This window comes from Lagenorhynchus albirostris, chromosome 11 (assembly GCF_949774975.1).
Source record: "Lagenorhynchus albirostris chromosome 11, mLagAlb1.1, whole genome shotgun sequence".
Classification (NCBI taxonomy): Eukaryota; Metazoa; Chordata; class Mammalia; order Artiodactyla; family Delphinidae; genus Lagenorhynchus; species Lagenorhynchus albirostris.
In genome coordinates this window covers 8,175,879-8,196,414 of record NC_083105.1, presented here as the reverse complement: position 1 = coordinate 8,196,414, position 20,536 = coordinate 8,175,879, and the positions used below count along the sequence as shown (strand labels likewise).

Below are 20,536 nucleotides of genomic sequence, written 5' to 3'. Positions count from 1 at the left end.
CTGTGACCTTACGTACTGTTAAGTCCAATCTAGTTGACGCTTCCTTAGACTTCGACTACATTTTCCTTTGCTGGTCTTTTTCTTCTTATCACAGAACAGCATCTGTGAGTACAGAGAAGGAAGTTTACAGTTTCTTTAATATGAAAAGACCTGGTGTCTGTCTGACTTCATGATTAGAAAGGGAACCTTGGTTTCTTAGAATTTTTCAAACGTTCATTAAGGTCTTCCTTTTTCCCTCTTTACATCATGTACACGTCAGTTACATTTATGACTTATTTGAGTATTTGTGCAGCTTCTGGTTGTTGAGGCTAATAATATCTAAGTAAGTGTTTTTTAAATACATTTTAAAATGCCTTAAGTCTTTATTTTAGCAAAGTGCCCTTTTTCCACGGAACTGTTAGGCAGAGAAAGAATGCATTTATATAATCTACTGGGTCCCAGCATATATTGACATACTCATAAATTAAGTAACTTTAGCGGCCCATTTGAGCCATTAGAACGTGACAGAATCATGATCAACATTATTGTAGTTGTATAGATCTTGTAGTCTAGTATACAAAATAACTATAATAATAGTTCTAGTAATGATAGGCAACTGACCATTTATGTACCAGACATTTTTATATATATTATCTCATTTAATCTCCACATTTCTATTAGGTAGGTACTGTTAGGATCCCAACTTTATAGAGGTTAACTTTCTTGCCCCAAATCATCCAGTTACTGCCATTTATGAATAGAATGTTCTGATTCTTTTTTCTACTTCTCAGGTATTTATATTCCGGAGGATGACAAAGACGCCCCTGAGAGGTTCCGTGGTCTTGGTGTACGAATTGAGGATGATGTAGTGGTAACAGAGGACTCACCTCTCATCCTTTCTGCAGATTGTCCCAAAGAGATGAATGACATCGAACAGATATGCAATAGGGCCTCTTGACCCTCAGTGTGGCCCACATGCATCTTAGGTTCAGAAGGAGTGGACGTTGGCCTCTGTGCACGTGTACTTTCTGGGGGTCTCTGTGTGGACATTTATACACGTGTTCCACTGGAGAGTGCAGCAGGTATATGAGTGTATGTAGTTGTGTATGTGGTCTTTTCTTGTTTTATGTAGCTAGAAATCTGGGAAATTGAGTTTTTGGATTATATGTTACTGCAACTTTAGTAACATTAATTCTGTAGAATTAATGACTCAGACAAGTTTAGTTTTCAGATGTAAAGAAAGATCTTGGTTACATATGTCCACGCATCCCAGTTAGCACATGGAGAAAATTCTCTGCTTCTCTCCAGGTCCTTCCCCTCTGCACTTTTCCTGAGATCTACCTAATATCATAAGATTTTTGTGTAATGCTTATATATTTTGAGCCAATCACCAAGGTCTTTCCCTACACTGAAAACCACCCATCAGTGATTGTGGGTGGCCAGTATATACCTTCCATAACACCTGCCTACCTATCCAGGAGCCCATGTATCTACCGGAGCCATGTGAGCCCTCAGGGCACTGGTGTCCTACAGTCACACCATTCAGCCACAGTCCAGATTCCAGCAACACTAGCTATCGAACAAAACATTTTTGAGCCTTTCTTGCTATTTGGTTACCTGGGACCTGGAAGCTGTTTAGATTCTTGATAAGGAAGGAAATGAAAGAGAAAGAAAAGTATGTGTGTCTGCTGTAGATCCAGACCGCCATCCGTCTGTTCTCAGTCTAAAGTTGATTCCTTTCCCAGACATCCATGCTTTCTTTATAGATTCTTAATGCATTGACCCTCAGCACACCCTTGAAGCTGCTTCCCTGGCCAAGGGCAGATCCTCTACTTACCCTATTAAAGTCAGAGGAATGGCACCCAGTATTCAGAGAGACACCCCAGTTATTATTCTGTGATTTCCTCTAGTGCCAATAAAAACAAAATATGCAACCCGCTCAGTACCTGTAAACACCCTGTGATCCTTTCCTTCCTTGGACGTTAGCACTGGAAGGACAATGGTAAAGACTCATGTTTCCCTCAACACAGTGTTGGATGCAATTATATAATACTCAGTTTGTGAAGTGAACAGGGCTAGACTGCTGCAGATAGGTTATTTGGGAGCTCCTATCATAGGGGAAAGCTTTAAGAACTAGTGTGTTCACCTCCTTTAAACCTGCATATGAGCTCAAGATGTATAAAACATGCTGATTATTAGAACATAAATTCGAAAAATTTTAAGAAAATATTTGCATTAGGGAAGAACAGGCTAGGAGATTAACACTCCTTGCAGTGCTAGAGGTTTGCCCATCTTGTCAGAAAAACCCAAGGTACAGAGCCCAGAGCAGACAGGCAGTGACTTCATCAGGAGACAAAGATAATGTTAGCGACCAAAGTGATACAAATTGTGTCCTGACAGTGCTCACCCGCAAATGCTTGGCTGTGCTCAGCAGCTGTGGGAATGGATGGCTGCACAGCTGGAGTCATCATCCCTGCACCTGCCCTCCTCACCCCTCTCCAACTTCTCAGTCCTGTGCTTGTTACTTTCTAAGAGGGGACTAAAAAGAAACCCACAACTCTGGCTTCTCACTCCCTTGGCCTGTATGGCCTCAACAACCTTTTTCTGGAATTGGGTTACCTTTGTTCACTTACAATCCTGGAATAAGGAATTTCCTTTTCTTCCTATAAATCATTTTCTGTAGTCTTCAACTTTCTAGCTAAAAGCTTAGGCAGCTTTTATGAATAGCAGCCTACTTGGACATGAAACAGACTTCTTCCAGCTGGACTCCTGGCAAGTTCTACAGGTGTTGCAAGTCACACGTAGAACGGCCGTTGTTTAATTCTTCTGGTGATTTATAGTCCCTGACCCAGGCATATTGTCCTTTGAGTCCCCGATTAACCACAGCAGCTAACATTTGCATCAGACTATCAGAACCTTCAAGAAGTGACACAGTGTACATCTCAGAGCAGCGGTTTAGGGACTGTCTGATCTGTTCAGGATTGGTTGAGCAGATAATTGTGCACAGTGCCGGAATCTCATTAATTCTTAGCCTTACCACAGACATGCCCCACATTTCCCTCCTTGTTTCAGTATAATAAATACTTCATATATATACACACCAAGCTCTCCTAATGAAAACCTTAATTTTTAAAAAATGCTTCAAATGTCACACTGAAATTTTTCTCCCTGAATTGAAGAGATACAGCTAAAATATTAACAATAATCTAAAGGCAAGAAGTATATCTAGGGCTTCCCTGGTGGCGCAGTGGTTGAGAGTCCGCCTGCCGATGCAGGGGACACAGGTTCGTGCCCCGGTCTGGGAAGATCCCACATGCGGCAGAGCAGCTGGGCCCGTGAGCCATGGCTGCTGAGCCTGTGCATCCGGAGCCTGTGCTCCACAACGGGAGAGGCCACAACAGTGAGAGGCCTGTGTACTGCAAAAAAAAAAAAAAAAGTATATTTAGATGGCCTCTGCTGCATACTTTTATGGTTTTATTTCAGGAATTGTTATTTTTCTCTATAATTAAACTGGGACTGTGTTTTTTATTTGAAACACAGCAGTAGAAATAGAATAATAACTCTCCTCTTCCCATAGTCATACCCAAGTTAGGAAGGTACTTCTTATGGTGACTTAAAGTTCTCTTTGTGTGTCTTCTTTCAAAATATTGTTATCTTTTTTATTAATTTTTGTAAGGTCAGAAAAGGAAAACTCCTACTATAGACATTATATCTTAATTGGGTTTAAGATCCATAAGATGAGTTAAATCCCCGGATAAAGACATTGTAACTCATTAAAATAGAAAACTTGGGCTTTGTTGTTTTTCAAAACATACATAACCAGCATCCTCCTTAGCTTTCTTAATAATAGAAGGAATGCAAATATGATGCATGAGTGCTGCCTCTCCCTGTCCTGTGTCCATGTCACATCACATGTACAGCATAGTGGCTGTCCCACCAGTTCCACCTGTGACCCCAGAGTCCTTTGTAACACAGTGTTTCCAGTAACTGCTGTCAGTAAAACAAGAGTTGGGATTTGAGTTAGACTCTGTCTACCATCCCTCAACTGGCATATGATCAATAATAATGTAACTTATTTGTGTTTGCATGTTAGAAACTAAATGAGGGCCCAGGATGGTGGCAGCATAAGGGATCTTGCTTGGAAGAGGTTTTTACTGTGTGGTTTTTGTTTGTTTGTTTGTTTTTAATTTTAGTTTCCTGAAGTGGGATCTGTATCCCAAAACTTAAGCTGATAGGGTTAAGTTTTAAGCCTGGACAAATATACTTCAAGCTGAAGTGTTTAATAATCCTAATATGAGAAGGTGAATACATCATTAAACCCTAATTCTAGAGCAGAATTCCACTGTCACAAAGCACGTCTGTCTTCCTGGCTCCTTTCACCTCTGCCTATGTGTCACTGAGGAACTTGGGGTAAGCATCAGTATTATTCAGATCAGGGATCCCCACTGAAACCAGGGCCTCCTGGGGTGTGCTTCATGAGAAGCTGAGAGAACTGCAGTCTTTGTTAGCATTTCTTAATGCTTTGTATGACTTTTGTGCAATTATATAAGTTCAATTTGGACAAAATGCTGTTACTTTTTAAGGCCCTATTGACTGAAAGTAGATATGTCATTTCCCAACAAGGGAAGACCATTTGTTACTGTCATTTTAAAAATAAACTATAAAACGATGTAAGAGTGTTTGGTTTGTGCATGTATGTGTGTGTTATTTTCAAATCTAGAGTTTATAGCTTTAAATGTGACAACAGTTTGTTTTACAAAGTATTTTATTTTACAGAGTATTCATTAACTACTGTCACAAAATCATGATAGCAAACGAGATAATCTTAGCAGTCATAGAAGGGGGAGGGCTTCCCTGGTGGCGCAGTGGTTGAGAGTCCGCCTGCCGATGCAGGGGACGTGGGTTCGTGCCCCGGTCCGGGAAGATCCCACACGCTGCAGAGTGGCTGGGCCCGTGAGCCATGGCCGCTGAGCCTGCGCGTCCGGAGTCCGCGTACCGCGGAAAAAAAAAAAAAAAAAAAAAGATACACATAGAAGGGGGAAAACCAATGGATTAGATTGACTCAAGGATCAAACGTATTAACATGGTGAATATACTTGATAACATTGTATTTTATAATTGAAATTTGCTAAGAGAATAGAACTTAAATGTTCTCACCAAAAAAAAAAAAAGATAAATATATGAGTTGATGGATGTGTTAATTAACTAGATGAGGGACATCTTTTCACAATGTATACGTGTGTCAAATCATCACCATGTACACTTTAAATATCTTACAGTTTTGTCAGTTACAGCTCAAGGAAGCTGGGGGAAAAAAGGCTGACTCTCCACAAAACTGACACATAGGTCTGCAGACAGCCCCTGTAGAACTCAAGACATTACACTATAGCCATGAGCATTTTATGAAGGGCAAATTTTGCAAAATTTTAAATATGTAAACTTTCTCAGCAAGCCATATAAAGAATCCTAAGTGTAAGCATCTCTTTATTTATTTGTTTGTTTGTTTGGCTGTGTTGGGTCTTCGTTGCTGCGCGCTGGCTTTCTCTAGTTGCGGCGAACGGGGGCGACTCTTCGTTGCGGTGTGCGGGCTTCTCATTGCGGTGGCTTCTCGTTGTGGAGCACGGGCTCTAGGCGTGTGGGCTTCAGTAGTTGCGGCTCACGGACTCAGTAGTTGTGGCTCACGGGCTATAGAGCGCAGGCCAGTAGTTGTGGCGCAGGGGCTTAGTTGCTCCGTGGCATGTGGGATCTTCCCGGACCAGGGCTTGAACCCGTGTCCCCTGCATTGGCAGGCAGATTCTTAACCACTGCGACAATGTGGAAGTCCCCAAGCATCTCTTACTATTAGGAATCCTCTTTAAAATCTGGGGCTCTCACCCTGAAGGTCTGCAGGGCAGCCTGGAAGTCTCCAGGCCTCCCCTCGGCTGGGGTGCAGCCCTGAGGACTTGGAGAAGCACCGTGGAGGAACCCCCGGTCTCGGCCCTGACTCTAAGACTGCATGGATACATTATCCGCATCTTTTACAAGCATAAACAGTTTTACAAAAGACCATTTTGCAAAATATATGTATACCTATAAATTGATAAATATATAAAATATCTATCATTTGTTAAATTAACTGACAAGTGTAGGTAATTTAAAATGTAAAACATGCCAAAAAGCAGCAGACACTCATATAAATCTATGTACATTTCCCTGGACACGTCAGTCCTGCTGTATACCATGTATTTCACATCATCAGAATTTATTCATTTCATCCCCCAGTTCTTCCTGATATTGGAAGCACAGTCCCAGGTTATGATGATTATGTGAAGGCATCAAACATAAATCAATACATAATATTTTAATAAATAAAACTTCTAAATATTTTTCTCAAAAAAAAAAAAAAAAAATCTGGGGCTCTAAGATGTGCTCTCCAACATTTTTTTTTGTTTTTTTAAACAGAGAACAGGAGTATTTATTTATTTATTTTTAAAATTTATTTATTTATTTATTTATTTATTTAGGGCTGTGTTGGGTCTTCGTTTCTGTGCGAGGGCTTTCTCTAGTTGTGGCAGGCGGGGGCCACTCCTCATTGTGGTGCACGGGCCTCTCACTATCACGGCCTCCTCTCGTGTTGCGGAGCACAGGCTCCAGACGTGCAGGCTCAGTAGTTGTGGCTCACAGGCCTAGTTGCTCCGCGGCATGTGGGATCTTCCCAGACCAGGGCTCGAACCCGTGTCCCCTGCATTAGCAGGTGGATTCTCAACCACTGTGCCACCAGGGAAGCCCAGCTCTCCAACATTTTTCACATCCTGGAACACATAAAAATATATTTTTTATATGGCACAATGGAACAAACTTAAGGGGACTTAGAAATGTGTACATGTGACTTAGAGAAGAAAATTAATTACATACCCTTTATATAATTATAACCACAAATTCGTGCAAAGTTTTACAGGAATTTTTAAATTTGTATAACACTTCCAAAAGATAAATTTTAAAATGTCAATAAAAGACTTAGCTTCCTTTGGAAACATGACTTTTTGATAACAGGCTGAAGCACCTGCACACAATTCCTGATCCAAACTTTGTAGTGATATTGTCTTCAGATTCTTCATAACCACCATTTACAAGAAACTGTACAAGTAGGTGACAAGAAATTTAAAACCATTTTTATGATCATTCAAAAATGTGTAACTGGGGACTTCCCTGGTGGTCCAGTGGTAAAGAATCCGCCTTGCAATGCAGGGGATGCGGGTTTAATCCCTGGTCAGGTAACTAAGATCCCACATACTGCGGGGCAACTAAGCCAACGTGCCTCAACTAGAGCCCGCGTGCCACAAACTAGAGCCCACATGCCCTGGAGCCTGTGCGCCACAACTAGAGAGAAGCCCATGCGCCACAACTAGAGAGAAGCCAACGGACCACAACAAAGAGCCTGCGTGCCACAACTAAGACCAATGCAGCCAAAAATGAATAAAATAAATAATCTTTTTAAAAAATAAAATAGTTTTTTAAAATGTGTAATTGAACTGCTGAATGGATAAATGAAACGTACATCCATCAGCAGATGAATGTATGAAACGTGGTCTATTCATACAATGAAATATTCAGCCATAAAAAGGAACAAAGCACTGATACAGGCCACAACATGAAAGAACCTTGAAAACATTCTAAGTGAAAGAAGCCAGGCACAAAAGGCACATATTTTTTATGATTCCGTTTACATGAAATGTCCAGGATAGGCACATCCATGGAGACAAAGTAGATTAGTGGTTGCAAAGGGCTGAAGGCAGGAGGAAATGGAGTGACAGCTTACAGGTATGCTTTCTTTTTTAGGTGATGAAAATGTTCTGGAATTGGCGGTAGCTGCACAACTCTGTAAGTATACTAAAAACACTGGTACACTTTGAAGGGGAATTTTATGGTATATGAATTAAATCTCAATAATTTACAATTGAAACTAAATTTCAAAGACTCTAGTAACTTCCTTTCGTTGACAAGTGCAATGTGAAATTTTTTTTTTTTTGGCCTCCCCTGGCGGCATGTGGGATCCTTGTTCCCTGACCAGGGATCGAACCCACGCCCCCTACGTTGGAAGCGTGGAGTCTTAACCACTGGACCGCCGGTGAAGTCCCAATGTAAAATTTCTTATAATGTGGATTTCCAATCAAATCGAAATCATTTCCATCAAATATTTCAAGTTAAGCTATAATTCACAGAACGTATGTGCATTTTTGGAACAGTCATCCTGCCTATACCTTTGACCACAGAGGTCAGAGGTGTCCAGTGTATGTGAAGCAGAGGGCGGGGCTGTCAAGAGCTGCACCTGCAAGGAGCACTGGCCCAGTCTTCACCCCCATGACACCCTTGGCCAGCAGCAACTTAGGCATTGGCACCTGAAACACCAACTGCTGCAGTGACTCCATGGCTCCCTTGTCTTTGATGAACAGCAGCATACTCAACACCTGCTGCTGAGCTGGGCCAGGTGGTCATGCTGAATATGACCAGGTGGTAGCACCCTCTTGGCCATATTTCAGTGAGTCCACAGCTCATGGTGATACGGTGACAGGTAAGGGGGCTCTGGCTCCTCCAAGCTCCATCCATCTGGCCATCTTAAGGACAGGAGGGACCAGTATCTCCCAGCATACTAATTTCAAGGCACATCACTTAAGGTATTTAATTTAGGATTATAAAATCTAGAATTATGCTGACTAGAGCTTACTTACCTTGGACATAAAAATGTGTGGCACTACGTAAATATTGATTCAAATTTCCAGTTTTTAAAGCTCAGTGGTTCTGGATAGTTGCCACTAAATGCTGTCTTTCTTTTCCTAGCAACCTTGAGATTAGGAAGCCTACAATGGTATACCAAAAATGTTTATAAAAATAGTCATCTTGAAAAAAGTTATTTAGTATTTCATTGATCGGTGTTTGGTTATGCTTATCTTCATGTTACATGGATTAAAATCTCTCATGAACTGTAGCTAACTCCTGCACTGATTATAATCTGGGCAGTGTACTATATGTTATATGTGAATGATTCTACTTTACTATAGGGATTGCTATGCATAATAAATTGTACTTGACATTTCATAAAGTAGTTAGAGCAGGCTCAGAGTCCACCTGCAGAAGGCTGATAGAGTAGCTTTTGACAAAAATATGAGTATGGTTGTTCCTCAAAAAAGTAAACAGTTATCATTTGATCCAGCAATTCCACTTCTGAGCATATACTCAAAAGAATTGAAAGCAGGGACTCAAACAGATATTTGTACACCCACATTCATAGCAACATTATTCACAAAAGCCAAAAGATGGAAACAACCCAAATGTCCACCAACGGATAAATGGATAAACAAAAATGGGGCAAAGCCATACAATGAAATATTATTCAACTTTAAAATGGAATGAAATTCTGATACATGCTACAACATGGATTAACCTGTAAGACATTGTGCTAAGTGAAATAAGCCAGGTACAAAAGGACCAATATTCTATGGTTCCACTTATATGAGGTGCCAGAGGAGTCATTCATAGAGATAGAAAGTGAAATGATAGTGGTTTCCAGAGTCCGGGGGAGGGAGGGTAGGGGGGTCATTGTACAAGGGGAACAATTTTAATCCGGGAAAATGATAAAGTTCTGGAGACGAATGGTGGTGATGGTTGTACAACAATGTGAGTGTGCTTAATGTCACTGAACTGTACACTTACAAATGGTTAAAATGGGCTTCCCTGGTGGCGCAGTGGTTGAGAGTCCGCCTGCCGATGCAGGGGACACGGGTTCGTGCCCCGGTCCGGAAGGATCCCACATGCCACGGAGCGGCTGGGCCCGTGAGCCATGGCCGCTGAGACTGCGCGTCTGGAGCCTGTGCTCTGCAATGGGAGAGGCCACAACAGTGAGAGGCCCGAGTACCGCAAAAAAAAAAAAAAAAAATGAGGCTAAGCCCCCCAAAATGGTTAAAATGGTAACATTTATGTATATTTTACCACAATTAAAGTTTTTCAACTATATTAGCTTGTGGGCAAGGGGAAGAGGAGGGCTAAAGGCAAACTCAGGTTGACAGTATTGAAGTATTTAAAATAAGAATTAATAAAATGCTAAATCAGGGACTTCCCTGGCAGTCCAGTGGTTAAGACTCTGTGCTTCCACTGCAGGGAAGTTCCCTGACCAGATATTGAACCCAGGCCCGTGGCACTGAAAGCGTGGAGTCCTAACCACTGGACCACCAGGGAGTTCCCTGTTGCTCCATTTCGTAGTTACATTTCTTGAGTGAATCAACAGATTCTCTACTAAGCAGGTACTACTACTCTGAAACCAACCAGGGTGACAAAAGGATTATTATCCATTATCATAATACTTAACGACTAAAGGCTTAGGGACATATGTTATCAGTCAGACTCCAGTCAGGAAAACAAGCTACTCTAAATATTTAAACAGAAAATGTAACATCCAGAATTGGTCTCACAGGAACTGAAAGAGCAGCCAGATGGGATGGTGAGGTATCCTAAAGATTAGCAACAACAGAAAGACACTACCTCCAGGCTGGAGGAGGAGAGAAGTAAGTGGAGTTTCTCTAGACCAGGAGCCAGGTCAACTGCAGAAGCTGGGCCACAGAAGGCCTGCCTGCTGACAGGAGCTGAGATCTCAGACTCAGCTGCTTCCAGAGATGCCGCCCAAGGCCAAGAGAGGGAGGGACAACCACTGACTGTCCTTTTACACCATCCTCTCCTCTCCAGCCAGTACATCCCACTGGCCAAGCCAAAGGCCAGCTGACGCTGACCTCTCTAGGTCAGGGCCGCCCCCACCTAATGACATGAAGCGACACAGGGAAAGGGCAAGGAATAGACCTGAAGGCAAACAGATTTTGTGATTTTTATGAGCGTACAAATAGCTAAGTTACACAGTGTATAAACCTTCTTCCAACAAAATGACTAAGTTTGATACCATTCTTTCTAAAAATTACTGGCTTTTCTGCCATTTTATTGTTTTACATCAAGTTGCTAATTGATATAACACACCTTGTAACTTGCACAAGGTCACACTGAAAATGAAATACATTCTTATTTTTTAATATTTATTTATTTATTTTGGCTGTACCGGGTTTTAGTTGTGGCACACAGGATCTTCGTTGCGGCATGCGGGATCTTTTTTTTTTTTTTTTTTTAGTTGTGGGCATGCGGGGGTCTTTAGTTGTAGCACACGAACTCTTAGTTGCAGCATGTGGGATCTAGTTCCCTGACCAGGGATCGAACCCAGGACCCCTGCATTGGGAGCATGGAGTCTTAGCCACTGGACTACCAGGGAAGTCCCCAAAATATGTTCTTTTTTAAAAAAATAAATTTTATTTATTTATTTATTTTTGGCTGCATTGGGTCTTTGTTGCTGCACGTGGGCTTTCGCTAGTTGTGGCGAGCAGGGGCTACTCTTCGTTGCAGTGCATGGGCTTCTCATTGTGGTGGCTTCTCTTTGTTGCAGAGCACAGGCCGTAGGCACACAGGCTTCAGTAGTTGTGGGACGCGGGGTCAGTAATTGTGGCTCACGGGCTCTACAGCGCAGGCTCAGTAGTTGTGGAGCACGGGCTTAGTTGCTCCGTGCCATGTGGGATCTTCCCGGACCAGGGCTCGAACCCGTGTCCCCTGCGTTGGCAGGCGGATTCTTAACCACTGCACCACCAGGGAAGTCCCCCCAGAGTATATTCTTGATTGAGTTCCTTCTCCATTTTCTTCCCAACTTTTGGTTCTGGACCATCTAGAATCCATCTTACATCTGATTCCAATCCTGGGCAACCACTTTGATCATATTTACCTAAATCATTTCTGGACAACCAAAACACACCCTGATAAACTAATGTACAACCGAAAGGTGTTTTCTGAGAGACTTCAATTACTTGTTTTAATATGTACATGGAGAGAATTAAAAACAATCCTCAACTCATTTATCTTTTACTTTGGAATTTTTTTTATGGAATGGTATCATTTTATGTTAAGATTACATTCCAAGAAAACTCCAAGTTATAGAAAAGGGGGAATTATTTTCATAGGAATTAATATAAAAAGTCTAGCTGCAATCCCAGCCAGCTCCATCCAATATATTACTTATAAAAAATTGTCCCCCGTAAAGCAACTATACTCCAATAAAAATTAATTTAAAAAAAAAGAGTTACAAACTATGTACTGTATACACAGGGAATATAGTCAGTAATATTGTAAGGAGTGTGTATGGTGACAGTGACTTATTGTAATCATTTCATAATGTATAAAAATATTGAATCACTATGTTGTACACCTGATTCTAATATAATCTCGTATGTTAATTATAATTCAATAAAAAATAAGTGAAAACAATTTTAAAAAAAGCATGGTGGCACTAAGAATGATTTCTTATTCTATGAATTGTGCCAGTAAAAATTCAACATTAAAATTATAATCCCAGGGCTTCCCTGGTGGCGCAGTGGTTGAGCGTCCGCCTGCCGATGCAGGGGACACGGGTTCGTGCCCCGGTCCGGGAAGATCCCACATGCCGCAGAGCGGCTAGGCCCGTGAGCCATGGCCGCTGAGCCTGCGCGTCTGGAGACCACAGCAGTGAGAGGCCCGTGTACCGCAAAAAAAAAAAAAATTATAATCCCAGATGTTAAGTAGACTTATTGTGCTGATCATTTCATGATATATACAAATGTCAAATCATTATGTTGTATACCTGAAGCTAGTATAATGTCAATTATGCCTAAATAAAAATTTTTTTAATCAAAAAAAAATTGTCCCTCCCCAAATTATCCCCAAACTCTTTGAATGACACGATCATTCTTAACTTTAAAATGTTGATTCTGAGCTTGAGAGAAGATTATGCAGATATCCTTTGTATTGCCCAAGGATGACTATCCACGTGTAGCTCCTGACCAGAGCGAATTAGGCAAAGGGTGAGGACAGATGCATACCAGGAGACAGCTCAATAGTGAGTGTGGGGATACACAGTTGACTAAAGGACTGAATGCCCTTCTTTTTTTTGAGATAATGAAGTGTCCGTTTTCCCTCTACAGTAAATCTTGGCCTCAAGACTTTCACAATAGCACACATCAGCACAACATAACTACAGAATGCAATGATTTATACCAAAATGCATCCCAAATAATTAAGCTCCTCGATGCAAAAGGGAACAAGATAGAACGGGTCAACGTAGAACCCTATAGACCTTTTCTTTTAATAACAAATGTAGTTTTGTATTCTCCACAAACAAACAACTGGCACAAGAGAGAGGCAGTGCAGATGTGTCCTGCTGGGCCACAGGAAGAGCCTCCCTGCAATTGAAATTTTGCTGTGGGGGAAATACACGAGTGGAGCAGCTACACGAAGCTGCTAGGTGAGGGGTCCCCGAGCGAACACAGCGCCCCATGTGCGAACCCAGGGGCAGGGTCCATACTCATTCAACTTTCCCTAGCTGCAACTGAGCCAGGTGCTAGGTGAAGGGGCAACACACAGTCCCTCCCTCAAAGAGTTCTTAGTCTGCTAAAAGACACTGGCCTATAAAGAATTACAATGCAGAGACTTCCCTGGCCGTCCAGTGGTTAGGACTCCAGGCTTCCACTGCAGGGGGCACAGTTTCGATCCCTGGTTGGGGAACTAAGATTCCATATGCCACGTGGCTCAGCCAAAAGATTAAATAAATAAACAAAAATAAAATAAAAATACCTCTCCCTTTTAAAAAAAAATTACAATGCAGTATCATGTCATATTAGAGCTACAGCGATGGCACAAAGGTCAGAGGGATGAGCTGAATTTGAGAAGAAATTGGGACCACTGGTCAGAGAAAATACCCTATGAGTTTTATTATAGAATTGCCACATTTGGATAGCACTTTTACTTACATGATCTCATTTATGCTTGTGATGGCCCCATGAGGCACTCCATTCTCCTAATTTTACAGATGAGGAAAATAGGCTCCCTAAGGATGTGATTTACACAACTTCACAGAGTAAGTAGAAGATCTGGATGGAATTCAGTTCTTTGGACTTGAAACTATGATTTATAAACTCATTGAACACTTACTAGGTGTGATGTGCTGGGCTGATCATTCCATGTGCGGTATCTCATTTAATCCCTGTAGCAACAATTCCTATCACTCCTCGTTTTATAAATGAGAAAAGCAAGACTTTTTCAGGAGTTACAATAAGCTGTCCAAGCCAGGATTTGAATTTAGCTATGCCTCAGAACCTGAGCCCTTAAAAACTCTACTACACCATGCTACTTCCCATCTTTATGGGAAGTAAGTGAGTACTTTCCAGACTGGCAGGGTGCAGTTGGTGTCAGACACACACGCGTTAGAATTTCTCCTTGGCCATTTGCCAGCTCTCTGATCTTAAGACAATTTGCTTAATCTTCTCTTACCTTCACTTTCCTCCTCTATAGAATAGTAATCGTACATATCTGGCCACCCTGGTTATTCTACTCACAGCATCTCCACTTATTCTTTTATTTTGCATTTAACCCAATCTGTAATTCATTGCTGTTATCTGCCTCTACCTGTAGCATATAAGCTACATGAGGGCTAGGACTGTCTATATGCATCTTGTTCACCATTGTATCTCTGATGTGTAACACATGGAAGATACCCAATAAATATTTGTTCAATACATAACTCACCCCAGAGGAAACAGAGTTCTCTCTCTCCCTGCTTTATTATATATGACTTCCCTGGAAGGATTCTAATAGAAGTAACCAGGGCAATGAGATATTATGAATGACCACTCCTGGGTGATTCAGGGCCATCTCCTGCCAAGGGAGGTGAGAAGGGGATTTTCAATCTTACCAGAATCACAAGCAGAGCCAGCATCACAAGAGTGTGACCTGTGCAGATGCACCAGACTCTGAGTTCAGAAGGGCCCTCCACATGTTTTATGCTCAGCTGTTGCCGTCTTGAAATTCTTAAATCATTTCTAAACAAGGACCTTTGCATTTTCAGTTTATACAGGGCACTGCAAATCTTGTAGCTGGTCCTGATCACATCGAATGGATGGTGAGGGAGGAGAAAGGGGAACAAGAGGCAATATTTCTACCAAAACAAGGTCAGAGGATTCTGGAAAGTCCAAAACTTTGGAAACTGTGTACATCTACCTTGAGCAATGCAGCTATATGCTCAACTCCTCACGAGATAGACTATGAGTTCCTTGAAGGCAGATATAATACCTTATTCGGTCCTGTCTATAGTTTAAAATGGTGCCTAGCATTTTCTTTTAATTAAGCTGATTATTTTGAGATAATTGTAGATTCTACTTGCAAGTTGTAAGAAATAATACAGTAAGATTCAATGCCCTTTACTCAGTTTTCTCCAGTGGGAGCATCTTGCAAAACTCTTGTACAACATCATCAGCAGGATATTGACATAGCTACCAAACATTGCCATCACCACGAGTTTTCTCAAGTTGCCCGTTTATGGCCACACCCACTTCCCTCCCACCTCCTTCCCTCCTTTCTTTTCTGAATTTTATTTATTTATTTTTTTATACAGCAGGTTCTTATTAGTCATCCATTTTACACATATTGGTGTATACATGTCAATCCCAATCTCCCAATTCATCACACCACCACCACCACCCCTGCCACTTTCCCCCCCACCTCCTTCCCTCCTTAACCCCTGGCAAGCACTAATCTGTTCTCCGTTTCTGTAATTTCATCATTTCAAGAATCATTGAGTATGTAACCTTGTGGGATTGGCTTCTTTCACTCAGCATAATTCTCTGGAGAGTCATCCAGTAGTTGCGTGTGTCAATAGTTCATTCCTTTTTCTGGTTGAGTGGTATAGAGGTGCCACAGTTTAACCATTCACCCACTGGAGGACATCTGGATGCTTCCAGTTTGGGGCTACCGTAAATAAAGCTGCTAAAACTTGTGAATGGATGTTAAAATGGACAGAAGTCTTCATTTCTCTGAGGAAAACGCCCAGGAATGCAACTGCTGGGTTGTATGGGAGTTGCATGTTTACCTTTTTTTTTTTTTTTTTTTTTTTTTTGCGGTACACGGGCCTCTCACTGCCGTGGCCTCTCCCGTTGCGGAGCACAGGCTCCGGACGCGCAGGCTCAGCGGCCATGGCTCACAGGCCCAGCCGCTCCGCGGCATATGGGATCCTCCCGGACCGGGGCACGAACCCACGTCCCCTGCATTGGTAGGCGGACTCTCAACCACTGCGCCACCAGGGAAGCCCGCATGTTTACCTTTTAAAGATACAACCAGGGCTTCCCTGGTGGCGTATCGGTTGAGAAGCCGCCTGCCGATGCAGGGGACACGGGTTCGAGCCCTGGTCAGGGAAGATCCCACATGCCGTGGAGCAACTAAGCCCGTGCGCCACAACTACTGAGCCTGTGCTCTAGAGCCCGAGAGCCACAACTACTGAAGCCCATGTGCCACAACTACTGAAGCCCACGCGCCTAGAGCCCGTGCTCTGCAACAAGAGAAGCAACTGCAAAGAGAAGCAACTGCAATGAGAAGCCCGTGCACCGCAGCAAAGAGTAGCCCCCGCTCGCCGCAACTAGAGAAAGCCCGCACAGCAACAAACACCCAACACAGCCAAAAATAAATAAATAAATTTATTTTTTAAAAAAAAAAGATACTACCAAACTGTTTTCCCAAGTGGCTGTACCGTTTTGCATTCCCACCTGCAATGTATGAGTGATCCAGTTTCTCTGCATTCTCACCAAAATTTGGTGTTGTCACAGATTTTATTTTAGCCATTCTGACACGTGTATAGTGATATCTCATTGTGGGTTTTTTTTTTTTTTTTTTTGGCGGTACGCGGGCCCCTCACTGCTGTGGCCTCTCCCGTTGCGGAGCACAGGCTCCGGATGCGCAGGCTCAGCGGCCATGGCTCACGGGCCCAGCCGCTCCGCAGCATGTGGGATCTTCCCGGACCGGGGCACGAACCCGTGTCCCCTGCATCGGCAGGCGGACTCTCAACCACTGCGCCACTAGGAAAGCCCTCTCATTGTGGTTTTAATTTGCATTTCTCTAATGACTAATGATGTTAAGCATCTCTTCATGCGCTTATCTGCCATCTGCATATACCATCAATAAAATATCTCTTTCTGTCTTTTGCCCATTTTCTAATTGGTTTGGTTTTTGACTGTTGAGTTTTAAGATTTCCTTCTATATTCTAGATACTAGCGCTTTGTCGTAAACTTGCTTTGCAAATACTTTCTCCCACCCTGTAACTGTCTTTTCATCCTCTTAACAGTCTTTCACAGAGCAAAAGTTTTTAATTCTGATGAAGTCCAATTTATTAATTGTTCCTCTGACCTCTCTCTCTCTCTCTCTTTTTTTTTTTTTTAGGGGGCCGCGCCATATGCAGCATGCAGGATCTTAGTTCCCTGACCAGGGATCCAACCCGAGCCCCCTGCAGTGAAGGGCAGAGTCTTAACCCTGGACTGCCAGGAAGTCCCACGTCTAAGTACTCTGTCCCTAAATCCTGAATATTTCCTCCTACGTTTTATTCTAAAAGTTTTATGTTTTTAAGTTCATGATACATGTTGAGTTAATATTCATATACGGTGTGAGAATAGGTCAAGGATTTTGTTTGGTTGATTTTGGTTGCCTATGAATGTCTAATTACTCCAGCACCATTTGTTGAAAATGCTCTTTTCTCCACTGAATTGCTTTTACACGTTTTTCAAATTTTAGTTGGGCATTTTGGGTGGGTCTTTTCCTGGATTTTCTGCTCTGTTCCATTGATCTATCTGTCTGTTCCTCTACCAGTACCACACAGTCTTGATTACCTGTAATAAGTCTTAAAAGCAGATAAAGTAATTCCTCCCATTTTATTCTTCATTTTCAAAATTGTTTTAGCTGCTTTAGTACCTTGGCTTTTCCATATAAATTTTAGAATAATTTTGTCTGTTAACTAAAAACAAAACAAAGAAATTGCTGGGATTTAGATGGGAATTGTGTTCAACTTTATCAGTTTGGTGAAAATTGACATCTTTGCTATGTTTAATCTTTCACTCCATGAACACAGTATGTGTCTCCATTTATTAAAAAAGTTTTTTTTGGAATTCCCTGGCAGTCCAGTGGTTAGGACTTGGTGCTTTCACTGCAGGGACCCGGATTTGATCCCTGGTCAGGGAACTAAGCTCCTGCAACTTGTGCGGCATGGCAAAAAAAAAAAGTCCAAAAAGTTTCCTTTTTTTAATTTCTCTTATCAGTGTTGTTTAGTTTTAAGCATACAAGTCCTATACATGTTTCATTAAATTTATAACTTTAATTTTTTGATGATTATAAATGGCATATTTTTAATTTCTATGTCATGTTCATAGCTTGTACATACAAATACAATTAATTTTTATATGTTTGTCTTGTATCCTGTGAACTTACTGATCTTACATATTAGTTCTAAGATTTTTTTTTTTAATTCCTTGAAATTTTCTACACAAACTATGTGTCATCTAAAAATAGGACAGTTTTGGGCTTCCCTGGTGGCACAGTGGTTAAGAATCCACCTGCCAATGCAGGGAACACGGGTTCGAGCCCTGGTCCAAGAAGATCCCAAATGCCGTGGAGCAACTAAGCCCGTGCGCCACAACTACTGAGGCTGTGACCTAGAGCCCACGTGCCACAACTACTGAAGCTCACGTGCCTAAAGCCCGTGCTCTGCAACAAGAAAAGCCACTGCATTGAGAAGCCCGCACATCACAACAAAGAGTAGCCCCGCTTGCTGCAACGAGAGAAAGCCTGTGCACAGCAACGAAGACTCAATGGAGCCAATTTTCTGATCTATATGTCTTTTATATCACCCCCCCCCATTATTGGACTGGCTAGAACTTCCAGTCATATTGAATAAAAGTGATAAAAGAAGCCATCCTTACCTTGTTCCCAATTTTAGGGGGAAAGCATTCAGTTTTTCACCATTAAGTATGGTAGCTGCATGTTTTTGTAAGTATCCTTTATTAAGTTCAGGAAGTTCTCCTCTATTCCTATTTCTCTGAGAGTTATTTTTTTTTTATCATGAATGGATGTTGAAATTTGTCAAAAGTTTTTTCTGTATATACTGATATGATCATGTGATTTTTTTCATCTTGAACCTTTTAATATGGTAGAATCCACTGACTGATTTTTAAATACTGAACCAAACTTGCCTCCCTGGAATAAACCCCACTTGGTCATGGTAAATAATTCTTTTTATATATTGATAAATTATGTGAGCTAATATTTTGTTAATAATTTTTGTGTCTATATTCATGAGAGATATTAGTCTGTAGTTTTCTTTTTTGGTACTGTCTTTGTCTAGTTTTGTTAGGGTAAAACTAGCTTCGTAAAATGAATTGGAAAGTGCTCGTCTATTTTCTGGAAGAGATTTTGTAGAATTGGTTTAATTCTTCTTTAACCATTTGGTGGAATTCTCCAGTGAAAACCAACTGGGCCTGGAGATTTCTTTTTTTTTTTTTTTTCGGTACGCGGGCCTCTCACTGTTGTGGTCTCTCCCGTTGCGGAGCACAGGCTCCGGACGCGCAGGCTCAGCGGCCATGGCTCACGGGCCTAGCCGCTCCGCAGCATGTGGGATCTTCCCGGACTGGGGCACAAACCCGTGTCCCCTGCATCGTTAGGCGGACTCTCAACCACTGCGCCACCAGGGAAGCCCTGGAGATTTCTTTTGAGGAAACTTTAAAATTATAAATTCAGGGACTTCCCTTGTGGTCCAGTGGTTAAGACTCCATGCTTCCAATGCAGGGGACTTAGGTTCAATCCCTAGTTGGGGAATTAAGATTCCACGTGCCACATGGCACAGCCAAAAAAAAAAAAAAATTGACTGTGGTGATGATTGCACGTATCTACAAATATCCTGAAATCTTTAAAATGTACGCTTAATGGGCGCCTTCTACAATATGTGTAATACATCTCAATAAAGCTGTTCAAATATTGATAACTCAATGCATGATGTGTTTTTTAATTACAAATTCAATTTCCCTAATAGTTATAGGGCTATTCAAATTATTTTTTTGTGGTTTGTTTGTGTGAGTTGTGGTAATTTGTGTTTTTTGAGGAGATAGTCCACTTTGCCTAAGTTGTTAAATTTATGTGTGTAGAGTTTGTGGTATTTCCTTATGATACTTTTATGTCTGTAATAATATCTCCTGTTTCAATCCTGATATTGGTAATTTGTGTCTTCTCCCTTTTTCCTTTGTCAGCCTTGCTAGAAGTATGTCAATTTAACTGATCTTTTCAAAGAACCTATTTTTTTGTTTCCTTAATTTTCTTTATTGTTCTTCTGTTTTCAACTTTAATGATATCTATTCTTTATAATTTCTTTCAATCTGCTTGCTTTGGGTTTATTTTGCTCTTATTTTTCAAGGTTCTTGAAATGGGAACTTAGATTACTCTTTTCCTCTCTCTTTTTTCTTTTTTCTTTTTTTTTACTTTTTTGGCTGCTCTGCGAGGCATGTGGGATCTTAGTTCCCCAACCAGGGATCGAACCCACACCCCCTGCAGTGGAAGCTCGGAGACTTAACCAGTGGACCTCCAGGGAAGTCCTTCTTTTTCTCTCTTCTAAGGTCTACATTTGGTGCTAAAAATTTTCCTCTCAGCACTGTTTTAGCAGTGT

The 20,536-nt window shown here is 41.6% G+C and overlaps 1 protein-coding gene across 1 annotated transcript in view; it reads left to right on the top strand.

Moving 5' to 3' along the window:
• Positions 1-4,658, top strand: part of XPNPEP3 (X-prolyl aminopeptidase 3) — a 60,132-nt gene extending 55,474 nt beyond the window's left edge. Inside the window, exon 10 of the mRNA XM_060165056.1 lies at positions 771-4,658. Within this exon, the coding sequence (XP_060021039.1) occupies positions 771-937 (167 nt within the window). The 3' untranslated portion in view covers positions 938-4,658. The remainder of the gene's footprint in view (positions 1-770) is intronic.
• Positions 4,659-20,536: the final 15,878 nt, after the last annotated feature.